At 46.7% G+C, this 23,059-nt stretch overlaps 1 protein-coding gene across 2 annotated transcripts; it reads right to left on the reverse strand.

Annotated features, from left to right (window-relative positions):
* Window positions 1-307: 307 nt before the first annotated feature.
* LOC119845208 (cytochrome P450 2D14-like) lies at window positions 308-22,979 on the reverse strand. Of its 2 annotated transcripts, XM_038377163.2 has the most exons (9): window positions 22,549-22,979; window positions 17,567-17,738; window positions 16,464-16,616; window positions 14,924-15,084; window positions 14,627-14,800; window positions 12,308-12,449; window positions 11,107-11,294; window positions 8,611-8,752; window positions 308-2,014 (listed from the first exon to the last, which is right to left on the reverse strand). In XM_038377163.2, exons 1-9 carry the CDS (start codon window positions 22,759-22,761, stop codon window positions 1,836-1,838), a joined length of 1,524 nt encoding a protein of 507 aa, XP_038233091.1. In that variant the 5' UTR covers window positions 22,762-22,979; the 3' UTR covers window positions 308-1,835. The 2 variants fall into 2 exon arrangements, with proteins under 2 accessions (XP_038233091.1, XP_043346810.1); XM_043490875.1 differs by lacking the exon at window positions 8,611-8,752 and having other exon boundaries at window positions 22,549-22,924.
* Window positions 22,980-23,059: the final 80 nt, after the last annotated feature.

Genomic DNA, 23,059 nt, shown 5'->3' on the forward strand with positions numbered 1-23,059 from the left:
TAAATTTATTAGTCTCTAAGGTTTCACAAGTACTCAAATTATAACAATCCTTTGCAAGGGCAAATTACAGTCTTATCGTGGAAAAAACACAATATTTTGAGACGAATTAGTGGCAATTTCTCTTTACTCTAACAGAAGAGTTTTCTATTCCAAAGAAACTGTGTTAACACTTTTCTGGGCTGAAAGTGAAAGGAACATGTATAATGGAAGGAGGAAGGTGTCGTGTACAGGCATAGCGTAATATCCCTTTAAATAGTTTGTGAGCCTTATTGTTCCATTCCCCATGTGCAGGTTTTTTAGAAGTTGCCAGAACCCAACCAGAGCAGCCGTGTGTACATGGAGGAATGCCTGTCATATTGCGTATTTCCAATAAACACGTGTTCGGACCCCACTGTACACATGTGGTTCCTTCATATTACGTTTGTGTAAAGCGAAAAAGATAAGATCAAAACTGGAATTATACCAGGCAAACTTTTTGGCCCGCGGGCCACATCTGGGAATAGAAATTGTATGGTGAGCCATGAATGCTTGCAAAATTGAGGTTGGTGTGCAGGAGGGGGTGCAGGCTCTGAGGTAGGGCTGGGGATGAGGAGTTAGGGGAGCAGGAGGGTGCTCAAGGCTAGGATTGAGGGGTTTCGAGAGAGGGAGGGGGATCAGGACTGGGGCCGGGGGTTGGGGCGTGGGGAGAGGCTCATGGGGCGGAGGCTCTGAGTGGCGCTTACCTCAAGTGGTTCTCGGAAGCAATGACATGTCCTTTCTCCAGCTCCTACACCGAGACATGGCCAGACAGCTCTGCACGCTGCCCCATCCGCAGGCAGCGCCTCTGCAGCTCCCATTGGAGCGCGTAGGAGCCGGAGAGGGGTCATGCTGTGGCTTCCGGGAGCCACAATGTGTGGTCCCCGACCCAGCGCCACGGACAGCGCGGGGCCGTTCTGCGGCCCCAGAAACCAGCGCCCCAGCTGGAGAGCCGGAGCAGAGTCAGCTTAAAATGGCTCGTGGGCCGGATCCGGCCCATTGGCTGTAGTTTGCCCACCCCTGAATTACACTAAACTATAAAGGACATATTAGGCCAGATCCTCAGCTGGCACAGATAGGCATAGCTCCATTGAAGTCACTTTACATCAGTGGAAGATGTGATCCATTTTTGTTTACCAAATCTCCTGAAGTAACGCAGGTAAATCTCTGTCAATAGCACTGTCTGCAGCTTGTACAAGCAAAAATGCAAAGTATGCTTCAAAATCTCTTCTCAGAAGAGGCATTGGCCTGGCCCTGAAGGGAATACCCAGGAAAAGTGCTAGAAAACCAAACCACACCCTGCTGGCTCAGAGCATTGAGCTTCCCATTTGAACAGCTGCACTAAGCTCATTATGTGTTGCAGTGACAAGTCTGCCAGGCGCTTGATATCCAATGATGTTATCTTAAGCATTCTGTTACACATTTGCGATGCACGTGACAGGGATCTACACAGTGCTGACAGGTAAACAGTCAATAGTGCTGATAGCATCACTTCAGCTGATCTCAAGCAGACTCTGTTAAAGAATGAAGCAGACACAACACTAAGGCCAGGTCTACACTACAGGCTTATATTGGTATAATTACGTCACTCAGGGGTGTGAAAACACCACACCCCTGAGCGACATAGTTATACCAACCTAACCTCTGTGTAGACAGTGCTGTGTCATCAGAGGTTCTCCCATCGACACAGCTACTGCCCCTCAGGGAGGTGGCTTAACTATGCCGATGGGAAAAGCTGCCCCGTTGGAGTAGGGGCATCTTTCAGTTAAGCACTACAGCATTCCTAAAATATATGAGAGGAACTTTGCAGAAAACTGCACTTATCTTGGGACAGCCTGGATCTGGTAGGGTTGGGGGGTGAGTGTCGTGGCAAAGTGTCCATCCTCTTGAGGCCTGGCCTGGCCCTCAGGGAGACGGACGGTGAAGTGCTGCAGGAGGCTGGTGAAGAAAAGAAAGAGCTCCATCCTGGCCAGTTGTTCCCCCAGGCAAACACGACGACCTGCAAGCGTGGGAGTGAGAGAAGAGGGAAGAGGCAGAGAGGAGGAGGAGGATACAACACCACATGTAAATGACTAGTCACTGAAGGAGTAAGACCCGTACTGCGCACCCACAGGTTGGAGTGAACAGAGAATCTGCCTCCATATGCAGCAGATGCTGAGTCTCCCTATTCCCAGACCCTGTGTAAACAGGAACAACTAGAAAATACTTCTCCAGACCAACCAATGTTCTGTTTAATCCGATTCCCTGTCTCTGATGGTGGCCAGGACCAGAAGCTTCAGTGGATACCATAAAACAAAGGATTCTGTCATTTGATTTGGAGAGGGGAATTACTGCCTAGTCAGCCTGACTCAAAGGGGTCAGAGACACTCTAATGCACAGGGCTAAATCTGCAGCTGGTTAAATTGGCATAAGTCCATCGACGTAAAAGGATCCATGGTAATTTATACCAGTTGACGATCTGTCCCATATGCTCTTTGTGGAATTCTTGCCTTCTAGAATCTAAATGGGCAAAGAAATGCCTTTAGATAGAGAAATCTGAGGTGGAACAACATGCCCATGCTACCAGGTAGGAAATTCTGGTTCAAGTGCGATCTGGGGACATTGGTTTCCTGGACTCGAGGCAAATACAAGTGATGCATCTTCACCAATGACCCATCTCAGGCTAAACCACTGTAGCAAGCCTTTGCAGTACTCGTACAAACAGGATCACCTCACCACCAGCCCGAAAGATTTCACTGGTCCCATATCTACTCCCGCAGCCACTGCAAAATCCTTCTCTTAGTCGTTAGGAACCTTTATGACAACACCCCCATCTTCCTCTTTGGACCGTTCTCTTTGAACATAGTAAAATGAAACTTTGAAGTCTATGAGCTGATACTTGAAGTGAATGAGTTATGGGTCAGATCATGTTATGAGCTGGGTGAAACCTTGTGTGACACAGGACCAGAAAGGATTACACAACTAGTCAGCTAATTGACCCAGATTCAACCTTTAGAAACATATTAGTAGATAATGATTGTGTTGTTGTGTATTTAGAGCGGGGTGGGCAAACTTTTTGCCCCAAGGGCCACATCGGGGTGCAAAACTATATGGAAGGCCGGGAAGGGAAGGCTGTGCCCCCCAAACAGCCTGGCCCCCGCTCCCTATTTGCCCCCTCCCACTTCCCGCCCCCTGACTGTCCCCCTGAGAACCCCCGACCCATTCAACCCCCCCCGCTCCTTGTGCCCTGACTGCCCCTAGGACACCCCCACCCCAAACCACCCCCCTCAGGATCCCATCCCCATCCAACCCCCCCCGCCCGCTCCCTGTCCCCTGACTTCCCCGATCTATCCACATCCCTGCCCCCTGACAGGCCTGCAGGTCTCCCACACCTATCCAACCCCCCATGCTCCCTGTCCCCCCGACCCCTATCCACACCCCCACCTCCGACAGGCTCCCCAGGACTCCCAAACCTATCCAACTTCCCCCTGTTCCCCGACCCCTGTCCGCCCCAGAACCTCCACCCCATCCAACCGCCCCCTGCTCCCTGTCCCCTGACTGCCCCCCAGGATCTCCTACTCAACCCCACCACCACCACACGCGCGGCTGCCCCTTTCCATGCTGCTCAGAGCAGCAGGAGCTCCCAGCCCCACTGCCTACGTGGCGGCGTCACTGGGTGGCTGGTGGAGTAGTGGAGGAGGGGCTGGGGGCAAGCCTCCTGGGCCAGGAGCTCAGGGGCCGGGCAGGACGGTCCTGCGGGCCGGATGTAGCCCGCGGGCCATAGTTTGCCCACCTCTGGTTTAGATATCTATTGTTAGAGGTTGACAATGTAACTGAAGGGCTCCTGTCTATCGCTGTATTCTGTTAAATCAGAGATCAAAAGGAAATGTTAACATTTAGATGAACTGTCAATGTAGTAATAGCACTGACTTCATTTCTCTTTGAAGTATGTAGTAAACTTCCTGTAAATGGGCAGTGGCCTTATGTTAATCCATGCTGCTAATTAGCAATGGTGCTTAGGAAATAGGAGGTTACTTCAAGACCACTTCTGGTCACCCAAGGACTACACGCTGTCAAGAGGCTGCTGGATAACTATAAAAAGAACTCTAGGGCCCTGAGCCTGTTATCTCAGATCTGCTTAAGCTTCATCAGGGGAAGTTTGAGTCACAAGACTGAGGTCTCCAGCTCCATTCTGGATCACTCTGATCTTGGATATTGGACTTTGGACTAGAACCTGATAAACTGATTCTGGAAAGGACTTTGAAATTCTAGAGCTCACCCACTCTACTATGAAACTGACCTAAGCACTTTGTTCATATCTCTATGTATAATGATCTTTTAACCAATACTCTTTCTTTTCTTTTTTAATAAATCTTAGTTTCATTAATAAGAATGGGCTGTAAGTGTGTATTTGGGTAAGATCTGAGATATTCATTAACCTGATGGGCAATGTGTCCTATCCTTTGGGATTGGTAAACTTTTTATATGATGATCAAGATTTTCAGTAATCCTCATCATATCTGATTTGGGTGTCTGGGTGGGAGCTCAAGGGTGTGTTGCTTTAAGGGAACTGTATTTTGGCTTCTGGGTAACCAGTAAGGTATTGTATTGTAGAAGTTGTTTTGTTGCTGGCTTGGTGAATCTAAGTATTACAATAACCACCACTTTTGGGGATTGTCTGCCCCATTTTTTGCAGTCTGCCCTAATTGAGCAATCTCAGCATGCCCTCCCACTCCCCACCCGGTATCCCGTTCACAACTTGTTATGGGTTGACTCAAAATCTCATTCAAACTGGTGTGTGAACAGGCCTGTCACTTAAGATAGTTGTAAGAAATACTTATGGGGTCACACCTAATACAATGCCTAATAGAATCCGCCCAGAAACTAGCATCAGGTGGATAGGGAGTTCCACTTGGTATTGTGACCAGGATGTGGGAGGAGTGGAAGGGGGTTGTGAGTCTGTGAGAGAACACACACAAACTGAGAACAGACAAAAACAGAGAGAGGCAGAGACAAAAGCAAGAAGGACAAGCAGTAATAGTGTGAGCGCAGTGAGACCCTAGAAAAAAGCTTTTGGGTCTGTTGGCAAAAGAGGCTTTGGGCCATAAGCCAAGAAACTGCTCCTTTTGTTACTGGTTCCTCCTGAGTTCAGAGGAGCAGGACTTTGAACATTCCTTATAAATAAACAAGACTGCATCAAAGAAAATACCTGACTCCATCAATTTCTACTTCCAACTGGAATGTCCCCAGGGCCCTGAAATTTGATGAACATAAGAACAGCCATAGTGGGTAAGACCAAAGGTCCATCTAGCCCAGCATCCTGTCTTCCAACAGTGGCCAATGCCAGGTGCCTCAGAGGGAATGAACAGAAAAGGTAATCATCAAGTGATCCATTCCCTGGCACCCATTCCTAGCTTCTGGCAAACAGAGGTTAGGGATATCATACTGGCTAATAGCCATTGATAGACCTAGCCTCCATGAATTTATCTAGTTCTTTTTTAAACCCTGTTATAGTCTTGGCCTTCACAACATCCTCTGGCAAGGAGTTCCAGCGCTTGACTGTACGTTGTGTGAGTAAATTCTTCCTTTTGTTTGTTTTAAATCTGCTGCCTATTAATTTCATTTGGTGACGCCTAGTTTGTGTGTTATGAGAAGGAGTAAATAACACTTCCTTATTTACTTTCTCCACACCTGTCATGATTTTATAGATCTCAATCATATCACCCCTTACTCTTCTCTTTTCCTAGCTGAAAAGTCCCAGCCTTATTAATCTCTCCTCATATAGAAGCCATTCCATACCCCTCATAATTTTTGTTGACCTTTTTCAATTCCAATATCGCTTTTTTGAGATGGGGCGACCACATCTGCACGCACTATTCAAGATACAGGCATACCATGGATTTATATAGAGGCAATATGATATTTTCTGTCTTATTATCTCTCTCTTTCTTAATGATTCCCAACATTGTTTGCTTTTTCTGACTGCCACTGCACACTGAGTGGATGTTTTCAGAGAACTATCCACAATGACTCCAAGATCTTTCTTGAGTGGTAACAACTAATTTAGACCTCATCATTTTACATGTATAGTTGGGATTATGTTTTCCAATGTGCATTACTTTGCATTTATCAACATTGAATTTCATCCGCCATTTTGTTGCCCAGTCACCCAGTTCTGACAGATCCTTTTGTAGCTCTTCACAGTCTGCCTGGAACTTAACTCTCTTGGGTACTTCTGTATCATCTGCAAATTTTGCCACCTCACTGTTTACCCCTTTTTCCAGATCATTTATGAATATGGTGAATAGGACTGGTCCCCGTACAGACCTCTGGGGTACACCACTATTTACCTCTCTCCATTCTGCAAACTGACCATTTATTCCTACTCTTTGTTTCCTATCTTTAACCAGTTACTAATCCATGAGAGAACCTTCCCTTTTATCCCATGACAGCCTTTGGTGAGGGACCTTGTCCACATGCTTGTTGACCCCCTCAAAGACTTCTAGTAGCTTGGTGAGGCATGACTTCCCTTTCCAAAACCATGTTGACTCTTCCCCTACAAATTATGTTCATTTATGTGTCTGACAATTTTATTCTTTACTGTAGTTTCAACTAGCCGTTCAGCCGTTGGAAAGGGGCAACACTATTATCTAGTGTGGCTGTTGAGCAAATAGGAAAGGCAGAGGTGTTGTGCTTTGTGCTGCTAAGGTACAAATACTGAATGGACTTTTGTTAGCTAGCTCTTGAATTATGTGGGGCTCTAGACCAGCAGGTCCCAATTTTTTTTCCGGAGTGACCTGTTTTAGTGAAGTATTTCTGTCTGGAACCCCAGACTACATGGAGGAGCCAAAAGGTGTCCTCTGCACAGCACAATCACAGACACACCGTAAGTGTGAGCTCACCCCTTGTGGAGAACGCCATTTTGCTCTACATAATGGTGTCCTCTACCCACTGTGACCTCCTACATATGGTGCATGTGAGGTCATGCTGTACAGAGCAAAATGGCATCCTCTACACACAAAGGATTGCCACGATCCCATGTGCTGATGGCGCAGCCCCATTTGGGGTTGTGAGCTACGCTTTGGGAACCGCTGCTCCAGAGAGAGTGAAAGGCAGGCACTGACACAAAGTGCAGGGGAGACTCTGATTGCACTGCAGTTTGGCACAAATGGAAGGTGGCTGCTCAATTACCTGTTTACAAACTAAAATAAAATCATAAAATGAAAAACAAAATTGGCTTTTAACCAAGGATACGTCCACACTTTGGAAGGTGTAATCTCCAGTCTGAGGAGACGTGCCTCTGCTAACTCTAAGCTAGCTAGTGTGCTAAAAAGAGAAGTGTAACCATGGGGGTGCAAGCAGTGGGAGGGGCTAGCCACCCGAGTAGGTACCTACCATCTTGGACGGGATCATCCTCAGGGCGGCCAGCCCCTCCCATTGCCACGCTGCAGTGACTACACTCCTACATGCTATCACCAAGTATCACCAAGTATTAGCATGGGTATGTATCCCCAACCTGGAACGTACACCCCCAGTCTGAAGTGTAGATGTACCCACTGAGTCAATACCTAGCTCAGCTTAGTACCCAGACACACAGAGAATCCCCCAGTACTGAAGAGTATCCTGGAAATGCGTTAGAAGCTGCCTAACTAAGTTTGTGACACATTTTTTTCTTTGATGGGACCTCAACCCCTCTCTGCCACTGAAACAGTTGGCTGCATTGAAACAAACCTAGAAAGCACCAACCACCCTGCTAAACGTTCATGGATTTTTGAAGGTGATCTGGTAACGGGGAAAGGTTCTGTGGAAAAGCTATAATACTGTTCAGTGCATAGACCCTCCTGTCTAAGCCCTCATGGTTCACACTGCTGGAACTCCTGGGCTGAACTCGTACAAGCCTGGCAGAGGCAGTGCCCCACCGGTTCAGGCATCCCACTGCTGTTGATGTGGTGACCAGAGGGGTTAGGACAGACCCTACAGGCCCTCCATCAGCCACAGCTTGCCGCCTTTGGTGTGTATCAGAGAATCAGTATTTCCCTCTTCCTATCTCTCTGGTGACTTGGGAGCATATGGGAAACTGGGAACATCCATCTCCCTTTATCCCCAACTGATCCATGTACCCCAATGCAGTGGTCCCAGAGCCTCCAGTAACAAACGCCTTCCTTTGATCAGGGTGCCTTGCAACAGATAAAGAAGCATGTGGCACACAGCAATTTTGATCATGCTTTAACAGAAAGCCTTAACTCTGACCTCATTCTTTTCCCAATAACACACACCTCACCTGTGTGCACATTGTTTCTAAACAGATTCCTGGGCTTGTAGTTAAGGTTTTCCGTCATAGTGCAGAAGCGATAAATGTGTTGCATTCAGTACGTCCCTGTGTCTATTGGAGTATGAAGTAATTTCTCTGAGGAGATGCAGCATGCTCATGAAGAACAGGCTCAGCTCAGACAGGCTGCACTGATCTTCCCCTTGAGGAAGCTGCTCTATGATGAGAGGGACATCTTGCTTTAGAGGAGACTCATTTTCCCATAACTATAGTGGGTCACATCTCATGCACCGTGCCTCATTTCCACAGGGATGGCCTCTGCCAGCTGCTCCTCCCCTTGGATTTACCTGCAGAGAAAGGCAGGAAGGCCTCTCGCTTCACAAACTGCCCATCTGCATCCAGGAAGTGCTCCGGGTAGAACTGGTGCGGCTTCTCCCAAACCGTTTCATCCTTCAGCACCGAGGACAAGTTAGTGATGACTGTCGTCCCCTGATCCACCCCACAGAAAGAACAGGATGCATAAGAATTGTCATATCAGAACAGGCCAGTCCCTCAGCATTCAATATCCCATCTCAGGCAGTGGCCATTGTAGGATGCTTCAGAGGAAGGCACAGAACCCAGCTCAGGTACCTCATTGTATAATCTTATAGCACAATGGAGTGGGATGCTTTCAAGGCCCCAGCCAGTGCACTGCATATGCTCTGAAGCCTGTCGCCCTTGTCCATTGCATGCTAGCTAGAGCAAAAGAAAAGGAGGATTTGTGGCACCTTAGAGACTAACAAATTTATTTGAGCATAAGCTTTCATGAGCTACAGCTCACTTCATCGGATGCATTTGGTGGAAAATACAGAGGGGAGATTGATATACACACACAGAGAACATGAAACAATGGGTTTTATCATACACACTGTAAGGAGAGTGATCACTTAAGATGAGCCACCACCAGCAGCGGGGGGGGGGGAGGGAAGGAGGAAAACCTTTCATGGTGACAAGCAAGGTAGGCTATTTCCAGCAGTTAACAAGAACATCTGAGGAACAGTGGGGGGTGGGGTGGGGGGGAGAAATAACATGGGGAAATAGTTTTACTTTGTGTAATGACCCATCGATTCCCAGCCTCTATTCAAGCCTAAGTTAATTGTATCCAGTTTGCAAAATAATTCCAATTCAGCACTTTCTCGTTGGAGTCTGTTTTTGAAGTTTTTTTGTTGAAGGATAGCCACCCTCAGGTCTGTAATCGAGTGACCAGAGAGATTGAAGTGTTCTCCGACTGGTTTTTGAATGTTATAATTCTTGACGTCTGATTTGTGTCCATTTATTCTTTTACGTAGAGACTGTCCAGTTTGACCAATGTACATGGCAGAGGGGCATTGCTGGCATATGATGGCATATATCACATTGGTAGATGCGCAGGTGAACGAACCTCTGATAGCGTGGCTGATGTGATTAGGCCCTATGATGGTATCCCCTGAATAGATATGTGGACAGAGTTAGCAACGGGCTTTGTTGCAAGGATAGGTTCCTAGGTTAGTGGTTCTGTTGTGCACCAGACTCCAACGAGAGAGTGCTGAATTGAAATTAATTTGCAAACTGTATACAATTAACTTAGGCTTGAATAGAGACTGGGAGTGGATGGGTCATTACACAAAGTAAAACTATTTCCCCATGTTATTTCTCCCTCCACCCCACCCCCCCACTGTTCCTCAAATGTTCTTGTTAACTGCTGGAAATGGCCCCCTTGATTATTACCATAAAAGGTTTTCCTCCTTCCCCCCCCTCCCCTTCCTGCTGGTAATAGCTCATCTTAAGTGAACACTCTCCTTACAGTGTGTATGATAAAACCCATTGTTTCATGTTCTCTGTGTGTGTATATTAATCTCGCAAATGTATTTCCCACCGAATGCATCCGATGAAGTGAGCTGTAGCTCACGAAAGCTTATGCTCAAATAAATTTGTTAGTCTCTAAGGTGCCACAAGTACTCCTTTTCTTTTTGTGAATACAGACTAACACGGCTGCTACTCTGAAACCTGTCATTAGCTAGACTAAGAGTATGCAAGTGGTGTTTTCATGGTCTAATGAGGTACATGTGATGAAAATTGCTTCTACTCCTCAGTTGCTTCAAATATTTTCTCAAGTTAATTTTAGCTCTGGTAAGAGTGTGCTGATTGAGAGACTCCAAACCGCAATTCTCATTGTCTTCACAGAAAAAGCGAGATCTTTCTCCTCTCACATGCCTCAGGCCTGAGCTAGGGGAGCTTCCTCTAAGGGCAAAAGTGGAATTGAGTATTGTATGGCTTTGGTCTCTCCAATGAGACTGTCACCAAGGAAGGCAATCATTGCCCGTCATTGTCTCTTGTCCATTTGGAACTGGACTGAGATGCACAGCGGCCTCTGAACAGCCTTCAGATAATAGAGTGTTAGTTGCTACTGTTCTGGATTTGAACTGCTTTCCTAGCTGGTAGTTTCTATACAGTCAGTCAGCATTACCTTTCTCCATCTTCAAGCAGATGTACTGAATGTTAGAAGGTGCCCAAGACAAAATTACTGTCTCCCCTGTAAGGATTGCAATCCTTAGTAGTGTCTTAGCTCAATTTGTTGTTTTTTCAGATATCCAAAGACCTGTTGAAGATGGAGCTAACCACATAAACAAGGCTGTCTCTGAAGCCCAAGGCCTTTTAAAACTGCACATTTGATAACTCACCAATGGTTGTGTGATTCAGGGCCTGGTGCTCTACCCCCCTCTGCATGGAACCTTGGGGAGATTCACATATGGAATGTCTGCAGCTTCAGGACATAAGTCTGCAAGAGGAGAGGAGGTCTGCATCCCCTGCCTGGCCATAGATACCTTTGGAATGAAGAAGCCTTGAAGGTCAGTGTCCCGGTATGTCATGTGAGGCACTCCAACGGGAGCGATATCCCCATAACGTTGAGTTTCATGGATCACAGCACTGGTATAAGGCATGTTCGCTTGGTCCTCCATCTGGGGTGACCTGTCCCTGCCAATCACCTTATCAATTTCCTCATGGACTTTACCTGGAAAAAGACACTTTATATCCTCCTCAATACAACATAATGATGTACATCAACACAATAAAAATGGGGAATCTATGCATTTCCCCTTAGGCTTTAAACACTGTGGGGCAGGAATTGTCTGTTTATTTGTACAGCGCTGGGTTTATATTCGGTGAGTTTGTTGGCCACCTTCCTATCAATCACTGAGCAGTTTACAAGTGAGTCATCTCTAGGAAGTGGGTGCTCTAAGTGTCTGGGGCACTTCTTCAGGGGTCAGGAAAGATATCCAGCAGTGGGGAGAGGGCGTGGACAAACTTCTGATTTCTCTCACCTTCACACAACCAGAAAGCCTCTTTGATACCCCAGACATGAACTGCTCTGCTTCCCAACTACTAATTCCTGACCTCACATTCAGGTCTTATACGTTTGTTGAAAGCACCTGACAGCAAGAGTTCAAGGGAGGCAGGGTTTACCTGGCTGGGGGCAAGAGGGCAAAGCAAGCCCCATAGATAGTAGGAAAGAGAGGAATGCGGAATTAGGAGCTGAAGGAGAGCACACTCATCTTCGGTTACTCAGCCCAACTTACATAGTCATCCTCTGTTCTATGGGCTAATAAGCTCATTGTTAGAGACTTTCCACTTATCAAGACTGTATTTGACCCACTTGTGCCTCCAGCATTAGCACATTCAAGCAGGTTAGCACTTATCCCTATGGAGACCCTAAGAGAAGCAAGAGTTACCAAGTAGCTATAAGGGTCTCAAAGTGCACTTCTCATGAAGAAAAATGGTGAGCACTCCTTCTGACACTGAAATCTTTAACAGGGACTTGCTCTTTCCTTTCTCCCTTCCCACAGGTCTTTGCTCTCCCCCTCAGAGAGTGCTCCACTGGAATTATTCCCCAAACACTGCTGTGACTGCTGCTACGGCAGCTTCATACCCCCAGACCACAAAGGTGACAGCAGATGCTAAGAAGTTCTCAGTGGAAGATGCAGGGTTGGGAGAACCGGTCACAGCTCCACCAGTCCCCTTGCTTACACTGGATATCAGGGTGGAGAAGCATGTACAGCAACGCCCAGCGCAGGGTGGTGGAAGTGGTCTCAGTGCCAGCGGTAAACAAGTCAACTGTTACCATAGGAAGGTTGTTGTCATTGAAACTGCTCCCTGCATGCTCTTTAGCCTGAAGATAACAAAAGAGAGCATGATTTGACCTTAGATTTTTGTTGGGGAGAGAGGAGCAGAATTGTAGATAGTGGTAATTCATATTCTCAGATTGAAAGGTTGAATTGTTTGCAGAGTGCAGCAAAACACGTGCAAATGGCAACACACGCTGTAATGGCTCCTTAGTCGCATACATTTCAAGGTAATAATTTGTCCCACACATCATGGACTTCATCAGGAATAAAGCTCGGGACCTTCTCCTCCAAAAACACAAGGTATGTCTACACAGGCAATATAAGCCCAGGGTTCGTGGCACTTGACTCAGCTGACCCTGTGTTAGAGAACCATGGGCTTGAGCATCTACATCAGGATAGTCAATAGATAGACCGCAAGCCAAATCTCGACTGCTAGATGCTTTTGAACAGACCCTGAAATCTTTTTATTTACTTATTATTATTGGGGTTTTTTCTCTGCAGTCTGGATCTTGCCTATACCTTGACCAAGAAATTTGGACCTTGACAAAAAATTAATGACTACCGCTGCAGAAGTCTATGCTGATTATCAACCCTACATTAAGAATTTTCTAGCCCAGGCGTGAACCTGGGGTTCTGGCATCCACACGGTAGCAGGCAGACCTGAGTCAAAGCAACCATATCCCAGACTCCCTAGCATCCTCCCAGAGTGTGGCCGCTAGAGCCTTTGACTGTGGAAAAGCTTAATGCCCACCCTGCACGTTACAGGAAGTTTGATCAGCCTGCCAACACTGCCTGCCGAGCAACATGGAAGAGGCCCCTTTTCAAGAACTTTTCTTGCTTGCACTGTCACGCCTGTGTCAGGAATTGGGCAGAGTTTCCGTGAGGCGCTGGTGAACATTTCAGCAGCATTTTCTGACCCACCAAAGTCCAGGGGTGCCGGAACAATTTTTATAGTGTGGGTGCTGATGCTGGAAATCATGGAAACCATGTATTTGGTGTGTGTTATTACTGCTTCAAGCCACAGGGTGCGGCAACACCCCCAGTTCCAGCACCACTGCCAAAGGCACCTGAAAGAGTTTATGAAGATGGAGGAGGAGTACCCAGGCACGGCATACTCCCACTGGCTGATGCAGCTCAATACACTCAGCATACGTGCTGGAAACTCTGCCCGCAGTCTCTTGCCACCAGAGTTAAAGGAGGGTCTCCAGTCAGTCTTAGAGATTTGTGCCTCTGCAACCTCAAGAGGTTAGTGTGATCACTCAGTCTTGATCAGGTCAGAAATTCCATGTAGTAGCGAGCAGGGTACAGCCAACATGCTAGCCAACAAATTAACATCAGGATTCCAAAAGTTCATATACGTACCTGGGAATAACTATCTGACAGGCCCTATTCCTGCCCTGGTATCTTCGATGAGAACAGGACCTCAGTGCTACCTACTGAACCCACAGTCTCATTTTCTACGAGACAGGTCTCCCCACCAAGTACTCTTCATGGCCACTGTGCTTAGCGTACGAGATATGACAGGATCACAGTAGGAAGTAGTCCGGCTATCTTTTGTAATGCTGTGGATTTTATGTCTGTTTTCTAAGGGTTTCTTATCTCGATTTTTCTCAGACCAATTCTGTAAATTTGGACTTAGACTTAATATGGGGAATAACTAATATGCTATTTAAGAGCCAATTAAAATGTCATTTGCTTTGTTTACGACTCAGAACAAGAAGTTGATATTTAGAAATTTCACACAAAATGAAAGTTTTTTAAAAACAGTTTCAGATTAATCAAAATTTTAAAAATACTATAAAAATAAAATTAGTATAAAAATAAAACAAACCATAAAATAAAAAAAATAAAATTAAGTAATTTCTAAATGAAAAATTGAAATGTGCTGTGACAAAGTTCCTCCTCTACCTTGGTGGGTCTTGCGCTTATTGGTGGATTTGCTCGCCTTGGAGCTTCACAGCAGCCCTCAGAGTGGGGCACTGACTTGGAACTTTGTACTGAGAATCAGCCTATTCTTCAGCTGATTTCTGAGCATGAACTCATTAGACTCACTAGATAAGTGAAAACCAGAAGAAATAGAATAGCGAGCTCTTCATAGCAGTTCTATTAGCAATAGGATTTTGCTTGTAAACTTTACAACAAGGGAAACTAACAGGGAGCGTCCCCATCACTAATACATTCACAGAGCCAAAGAGATCTACACCTGCCCGTCTTCTCCTACCTTCTCGATCTCTTGTAGAAAAGCATCAGTGAAGTCTCTCTTTTGGGTAGGATTCCAAGTCATCCTGTGCTCCTTCACAAGCTCATTTGTGAAGTCCAGGACCTCCTTCTGGGATCGGAAGACGCTCTGTGGCACCCCAGGGATGCGCAGCAGCCAAGGTACTACAACAAGGAGCTAAGATAACAGAGTGAGAGAGAACCACACCCTATGACTCCCAGAAAAGAATCAGTAAACTACAATCTTACTGATCAATCAAATGGCAGCTTCTTACTGACCAAATCATACGTGCTGAGTTACCTGGGGCAGGAATCCACCTTCTTCCTTCAAGGCCTGTTCAACCAAATGCAGCAACCGCTGAAATTTCTTATTGTCATAGTCAAAGCGCTCACCATAGATGAGGGAGCAGATCACATTGCTAACTGCGTTGTTTATAAGAAAATGTGGATCGAAAGGACGATCTGAAAAACATACAGGACCAACCAAAGACATTAGGAGGCACAACATCATTGTAGCCTGCCCTTCACTGCATGGAACATACTGAGCAAGAACTACTAACATTTCAAGACTTCTTATGGAACAAACCAGTTGAAAGTCCATGCTCATGTAAGCTGGGGAAGTTAAAGGTGTCTCACATACTAACAGGGATGGGCCTGCTCAATACTTGGAAGAGAGACCACCATGGAAAACTTAAGAATTGCAGGTTTCTGCTGCGGATTCAGTCAGTGGTACCGTCAGGATAAGGCCTTTGTCTGCAGCCATATTAGGAGAGCTGCAGCCATTAGCTGAGAAGTAGGAAGTCACATCCTCACATTCCATCTAAAATACATTAAAACAATGTAATATCAGGCTTTTAAGAAGGCGATCCTGTCCTAATGGCACCCACTATCACCAGATAAAGAAACAGATCTTAAGAGGGTTAAAGAAAACTTAGTTTGATAGCATTCTGTCTGGCATGAAATCACTTATCAATAGTTGTGGTTGTGAAATCCTCATTTCTTTATTGTTTAATCTTTATGGTCCCCACTTCTCTATTGTTTGTCTGTATGAGCTCTGTCTGGTTCTTTGTTTTTGTCTGTTACATAATTAATTTTGCTAGGTTTAAATTAGTTAAGGTGGCGGAATCCAGACGAGAATGCCCTTGCATGGCCAACAGGGAAAGTCCGCCTGCCTGACCAGGATTGGTGAGCATAGCTTTGTACACTTACCATGTGTATTCTGCTTGGTAATTTTTAATAAATAGAGGTTATTACTGTGTAAGGCTTCAGCCGTAAGAACTGGGTCAAGTGGGTGCCCCTACAGTGTGCGAGTAACAGAGAATTGTGTGCAGGTAGCAGTACTCATCTCTTTGCCTCAGTACTGAACCCGGGCCGCCTGTGTGCAGACAGATGTTACTGTGCTGCTCCAGACATTTTTAAGTTTAGGCATAAAAGTGACGTCCTTAAAGACATCATGGCATGTTTTGGAAGTGTCTTAGTGTTGATGCCTTCACCAGATTCCAGATGAGGTAATTACATTCTACCAACCTAAAATTCCCCTTGCACATTCAATTGGAGATGTTGGGATTTTGTTTTTGTTTTACTTCCCATCACAAACTGTCATGTTAAAACAGCGGTCAGGTTCAACCCCACAGGTGGCTTCAGGATAGTGCTGGATGAATGATCACTATGTGTCTAGTCTCCAAAGCACTTTAGTATCCTTCTGGCTATAAGGGATTATGTAGAAATGTGAGATACCGTGTTATTATTCCTTTCTTCATAATCAGTCACGTAATCCTTTCATTTCCTTATGAATGGAAGTTATACTGCTCCCCTGCCCCATCTCCCTGGATGCCACAAACCTTTTTCAGAACAGATCGCAGAGCATAGAAATCCAGCTTCCTCGGTCACACGCTGCTCCAGGGATTTCTTTCCCATCCCAAAGTTTCTCAAGGTGGAGAGTGCAAATCGCCTTTGCTCCTTGAAGGCATGACCATATCTTGCAAGCACCACCCCTGGAAAATATGAACAAACAAGAGACATAATAACCTCGGGGAAGCACCATACAAAATTCACTGGACAGCAACAAAATAGGGCTGGAGGGACTGGCTTCTGGGGAAGGATAAAAGGAACCAAGTATAGCTTGGCCAAATAGCAACTAATGGGAGCTATTATTGCAGCCTTCATAGGTGTAGGTGGTTAGTGCAGAAGGAGAGGGATTATTCAGGGAGGTCCAAGGTATAGCTAGGAGTAATGGGATGAAATTCAGGGTCAGATCCGGAGCTCGTATAACTGGATGCAATCAATGGAGCTAAGCCATGCTATACTCTGAGGGTGTGAGGCTCACGCTGGATGTCAGAAAACATTTCCCAATGATTAGATCTACTAAACTACTCAATAGTCTCTCAAAGGAATTCATGGATGCCCCATCACAAGTCATTTAAAATTGGATTGGATAAAGCACTGGAGAACATACTATAGGGAGCATCCCTGCATTGGCCAGAGTATGGGCCAGGGTGAGACTGAGAACATAGGCGGTGCATAACGGAAGCTAGAGGAGGCTAAGCCTCCCCAAACTTCTGCAAATAATCCCCACCATGGCCCCAGGCCAGCGGGAGGACTCAGAGCTGCTCCAGCCAGCCAGGGCTCGGGGTGGCTCAGGCAGGCGGTGGCTTGGGCAGGGCTTCTCCAGCTGCAGTAGGGAGCTCAGGGCAGGGGACTAGCCTCCCCAGATGTTGCAGCGCTGCAGTCGGGAAGGAGAGTCCCCATTTTCATCTAGCCTGACTTCCTCCTCTCAAAAGGTAGTGTCAGGGGCAGACTTCAGCAAAAGCAACATTAGCAGAGGGACAGGAGAGGGAGGCAGCTCACTTGCTAAGTCCCCTTTGACCTCTCCAGGCGCACAAATGATAAAGCCAATCCCCCTGCAACACTGCCAGAGAACTGTGTTAGTTTCCAAGGTACTTGCCTTCGGAGTTCTCTCCATAACCCAAGTGTTCATATATAGGAAAGTATGGTCGGTCAGCAAAGTCCTCTGATTTCTGAACCAATGCTTCCTTTACTGCTTTGAATCCATTCACGACTATCAGATTACTCCAGCAGTTCTGAAGACTAAAGACATCTCCATATTTTTTACTCAGCTGCCAAGAAAAGAAAAGAGAAAAATATATTGTTGGAAGCCAGATGGGGTCTTTAACAACTACCAGAGGTCAGGACCTCTTTTGGTGTCTTCAAGGATAACAGACCCAAGTGTACATTGTTCCTGGTGTGGCACTGGTTTAACCACTGACACAAAGAGTCTTCTACAACGCTTCCTGCAGCACATGGCTTTTCATAGGAGATATCCCATTCAAGTACTGACCAGGCCCAACCTTGCTTAGTTTATGAAATCTGATATTATCACAGAGGGTATAGTAGTGCTGGCTACAGATACACACAAAATAAAAATTACTGACATAAGGGACTGAGGGTGGGGAAGGGCGTTTCCTGTGATGCTGGCAAACGAGGTGCCAGCTCTTGCTCAGACTGCAGGGCATTAGCTAAGAACTAACAAATTCATAGCTGGAGACCAGACCAGTTCACCTGTATGTTAATTTGCTCTAAGACTAGGTATTAGTCTTACAAGAATGTATTTCGTGTTTAGACTACGAAATGCTTGTGAGTTGCTGCAGGCATTAATCTCTCTTGCAATGACTGTGTTCTACGCCATAAGAAAATATTCACGTTTTGCTTTATAACTTTGCAAATGTCCACTCTGAACTTGTGAACCACGCACAGGACTCCTCCCCCACCCCATCCAGAAGGACTATCAAAGTCAGCTAGGTCAAGGAACATTGCAATACAAAGGACTGGTTAATGGCCCTATCCGCCCTTGGAAATGCAATGTGCAAGGAAGCTTGTTTTGTGGACTTGGAAGCTGAATGAAGGAAATAAAACAAAGTCGCAGGAAAATTTTCCATCTGTTTGGCTGTCTGAACTCTGACAGGGCTAGAGATCCCCAGGGCTGCCTGCTGGGTCCGCCCTGAAAGACACTTTGAATAGACAGATCACTACAACTCAGTCACTCTTAGATTTAGATGATAATTCATTTGTGAGTATACGTTTGTTGCTTGAACCTGCAAATAACTTTGTAATTTCTTTTTCCTAGTTAACAAACCTTTAGATCATTTATTACAGGATTGGCTACAGGTGCTGTCTTTGGTGTAAGATCTAGGGTAGCAACTGATCTGGGGTAAGTGACTGGTCTCTTGGGACTGGGAATAAGCTGAATGTGGGGTGATTTTTTTCGGTGACCATTTATCAGTAAGCTCAGTTTCTCCGGGTGGCAAGATAGTCTGGAGAGTCTAAGGGACTGTCTGTGACTCCATGGTAAGACTGTTAGAGTGATCCAGGAGCAGGGGTGCCGGAACAGAGGGGGCCAGGCTTGGGCTTCCAGGCTGGCTGGGGGGTAGGGCCTCAGGGGAAAGAGAAGGAGCAGGGGATGGGGCCACAGAGAGAGCAGGGCCTTGGGGGAAGAGGAGAGGAGAGGTAGGGTCACAGAGGGGGCAGAGCCTCATGCCCTCCCACACACTTCTACCTAGGTTCCAGCACTCCTGTCCAGGAGGCAGAGGTGAAAGTAAGCCGGTCCGGTCCGGTCTGGCGTACCGGCAAGAGCCAGTACACCGTGCTGGACCGGACCGGTTTCCCCGGCAGTGCTTTAAAGGGCCCAGTGCTCCAGCCACAGCGGGGAGCCCCGGACCCTTTTAAGCGCCACCAGAGCTCTGGCAGCGGGGCTTGGGCGGGGGCTCCCCGCAGTGGCCAGAGCACTGGGCTCTTTAAATCCCCACCTGAGCCTGGGACTCTGGCAGCCGGGCTCCAGCAGGGATTTAAAATGCCCAGAGCTCTGCAGTGGCCGGAGCCCCAGGCCCTTTAATTCACCCCGAGCCCTGGGGCTCCCAGCCGCCTCTGCAGCTGGGAGCTGCGGGGCGATTTAAAGGCCTCAGGGCTCCCAGCCAGAGCCCCGGGGCCTTTAAATCGCCTCTTCCAGTTGAGACCATGCTCCCACTCAGGACTCCAGTGTATCAGTAAGTCCTTTAAGTTACTTTCATCCCTGCCAGGAGGGCACATTAGTTACCGGATTGATGAAATCTGCCGATAGAATACACCACCACTTTGGGGTATCTGCCCCATTTTTGACAGTCTGCCCTGAGACAGGCACTCCCACTCATGAGCCACTCCCGACAGCGTGACAGTTTCTTTGCCCCATCTCTTAACCTATGTGGGTGGTGCATTACCCCAAATACATTAGCCAGGAGATGGCTTATTGCAGCTATGAAATGTAATGTAACTATGATGGTATCCTAGCCAATGCTGTTCTGAGCATTACAGCAGATGGCAATGACACTCAGATAAAGGGAAATTAGTGTGTTGATTAGTGCCCTAATGCAGCTCTGATTCAACTATTTTGGTAGGGGAAGAAATCACATCCCTGACTGAAATCATTAACTCCATACAAAAACTGTGTGTAGACTAGGCATGCCTAGAAAGGGGATGCATAAAAGTCCTGCCCTTTTTCCAAACTCAAGGGAAACCTGAGGAGGGGGCACCTATGGAATTGCAGGTGTTCAGCTCACGCCTAGCAACTTTCAGGTCTTAGACCAAAGCAAACCAGGTAAGCTTCATTGAGAATGTTGTGCTTCTAAGTTCTTGGCAGCAAATCTGAGTTTTGTAATTACTAACCTTGATCCTTTCCCACAGCCAACGATTGTGTGGTGCAACGCAGGAGAGGTAGTACAAAGTTCTTTAAAATACCTCTGGACTCTCCTGATCATGTGTGCCAGGCCAGTCCCATTCCCCTGCAGTAATTTAGCTTAGCCTGAAGGCCTTTCTAAATTGTGGCAGTTTTCAATAACCATGAGAGGCAATTTCAGCAGCTGGGATTCTGCAGGGCACCAAAAACCATGGTCTGTGCCCCTGGGCTACAGGAAAGCATCCTGTAGAAATTGCTTTTGGATTATCCCTCTGTCCTGACTGAACACGCTGTGGCTGGCTAGATTAGCTTTGAGGCTACTTTGCGCCACTCGATCAGCACAGAGTGTGCCTGATGTGAGCGAGGACCAGGGCCACTGTACCCTGGTGACACACAGGCATTGCAGAGCACAAAGCAGAACAGTTTAAAGCAATCATCAAATAGTTTAGGCTCAAAATTTAACCTATTTTCAGCTTTTTGTGGGATTTCTTGAGGATTGTCCACGCATATGAGAGAAAATGCCCTTCTGGGCCAAGAATTTAGGGAGAGAAAAACCACAAGTAGTTGTTTTATGTGTACCTGAAAAACACAAAACACAATGTATTGTGTTCCTGCTTTTCTACAGTAACTTTCCTCAAAGCCACATGGGCACCAGCCAACGATGCTGATGACACACACAGAGGCATTGTGCGACAAGCAGATGAGAGTCCTTTTCTGTAAGGCACTGGCGGACATGTGTCTGTAACAGTGCCTAGCATTCCGGGCTCATTACTCATTACCAGCACACCTCATTACCAGAAAGTTACTGATTAAAAAGGAGAGAATTCAGAGAAAAGCCACAAAAGAGATTACAGAGCTGGTTGAGCTGCTTCATGAGGAAAGATAAAATGATCTAAATATATAGACTGGTCAAATATCTAAGGAAGGGGACTATGATTGATGCCTGCAAGTACTTGAAAGGTGCGAATGCAAAGGACAGAGGGAAATTGTTTAAGGTTGGTTGAAGGAGTCATGGAATGAGACTAAATAATGGAAAATTTACTCTGGACAACAAGAAACAAATCCTCAGCAAGAGGTATATCAGACTGGGGAAGTGTCCTAGTGGAAGTGGTGAAAGCCTCATTGCTGGTTATTAAAAATGGATCAAGCCCTCAGGGGCATACCACTAGAAGGGAGAGGGGTGGCTAAGAATAGGCCATTTCTATCTTTAAGTTCTAAGATTATGTAAGTAAAAGGACAGAAAAGGGAATAATATGTTGTTACTAAAAATGAGGAGTTAAAACAGCTACAGGTCAAAGCGTTGTTGCTAGCATTGTCATAATCCGATTTGATCTGGAAACTCAAAAGCTCTTTCTACCGCATGGTGAAAACAAGAATCAGACCCAGTTTCCATGGTAGCAGCCTAGAAATGGGGCCTCTGGAGTTTGGCATCTACAATCACAAAACATAATATGATTTAGTTACCGCAAGCTACGTTAATAGTTTCTTTGGAAACAGGACAAAGCATTCACTTGCAAGAACTAACCCCACAGAGGTTGTGTGTGCTCTTGTTAGCGCAGACACAGCCAGCAAGCACATCCTAAAGTTGGATAGCTGGAGATTACAGTTTTGTTGGCTTTTGCTGAGACGCTCAATCATTTCGGTGACTTACGAGGAAGCTGTCGTCCTTGCATCCACATCCCCAAACCAGAGAAACTTTGGAATGAATGGATGGATGGAGCTGAGCAGAGACAAATGCATTTTCATATACGATAAATCTTTCACTAGCCCTTTTCATCCCAGAGGATAAGGATGGTACATAAAGGGACCACTTCACCCACCACTGAGTGCACCCACCTCTGAGGTGGAATGCAGCAGCTGTTTAACAGCGCTAATATTGTGCAACAGCCCAGCACGTGACAATGTCTCCAATTGAAATTACAGGGAGAAGGTAAAGAGTCGGGGTGTGTGTGTGGGGGGGTGTTTGTGTGCAGTGGGGATCACACTCCTCCAGCGCAGAGAATTCGACTGGACTCGGGAATGGAATGTTGCCCTCTGGATTCCGGAGCCAGAGCAAAGCCAAAGCAGAGAACCAGAGAGCGTTAGAGCCCCCCCTCCCCTAGGGGCACTGATGGCTCCTGCGTTGGAAAAGCCCCGGGCCGGTAAAATAACCTGTCCAGCCCACACCAGCTGCATTAACGAACCACCAGCCCCACTCCCCAGCACGCTCCTCTGGCACTGACCTGGGTAAAAGAGACGTGCGGGTTGTGGAAATCGATGTGCAGCATGGTTCCAAGGAAGGGCAGAGAGCTCGGCCCTGGTGGGTAGCGACTCCAGCTCTTCCTGCGCTTCAGGAAATCAAATAGCAGAGCGAAGACTGTGAGGGCTATGCCCAGTGCTGGGAGGTTGTTCCCGCAGGATCGAAGCTGGGACCAGAGCCACAGGAGCAGCTCCATGATCTCTCTTTGCTCTCTTCCCCGTGTTTTTACCTCTCACCCCTGCCTCTTTTTCCTGCTCCTGCTCTCTCACTCTTTGCTATTTCTGTCTCCCCAGTTTCCTCCACCCATTCCCCTTCTCTCGCTCTCGGTTTATTTCTCAGACACCCGCCCCTCTCTTGCTAACGTCACAGCTTGGAGCTGCCTGGCCAGAATTGCTCTGTAGTCCCTCCTCTGCCCAGACAATACAATCTGCAGGGGAGTGGTAGTGAAGGGTGGCCCAGCTTCTGTAAAAGGGAAAGGGCATAGCTCCATTTCC

Source organism: Dermochelys coriacea, chromosome 1, assembly GCF_009764565.3.
Source record: "Dermochelys coriacea isolate rDerCor1 chromosome 1, rDerCor1.pri.v4, whole genome shotgun sequence".
NCBI lineage: Eukaryota > Metazoa > Chordata > Testudines > Dermochelyidae > Dermochelys > Dermochelys coriacea.

What these genes read in the sequence shown, in the direction of transcription:
- LOC119845208 (XM_038377163.2), bottom strand. Translation starts at nt 22,761, where the DNA reads ATGGAGCTGCTCCTGTGGCTCTGGTCCCAGCTTCGATCCTGCGGGAAC. An exon ending in AAGGCTTCTTCATTCCAAAG is followed by an intron (nt 8,753 to 11,106) that starts GTATCTATGGCC and finishes GGGGTGGATCAG; the next exon opens with GGGACGACAGTCATCACTAA. An exon ending in CTTCCTGCCTTTCTCTGCAG is followed by an intron (nt 2,015 to 8,610) that starts GTAAATCCAAGG and finishes CCACGCTTGCAG; the next exon opens with GTCGTCGTGTTTGCCTGGGG.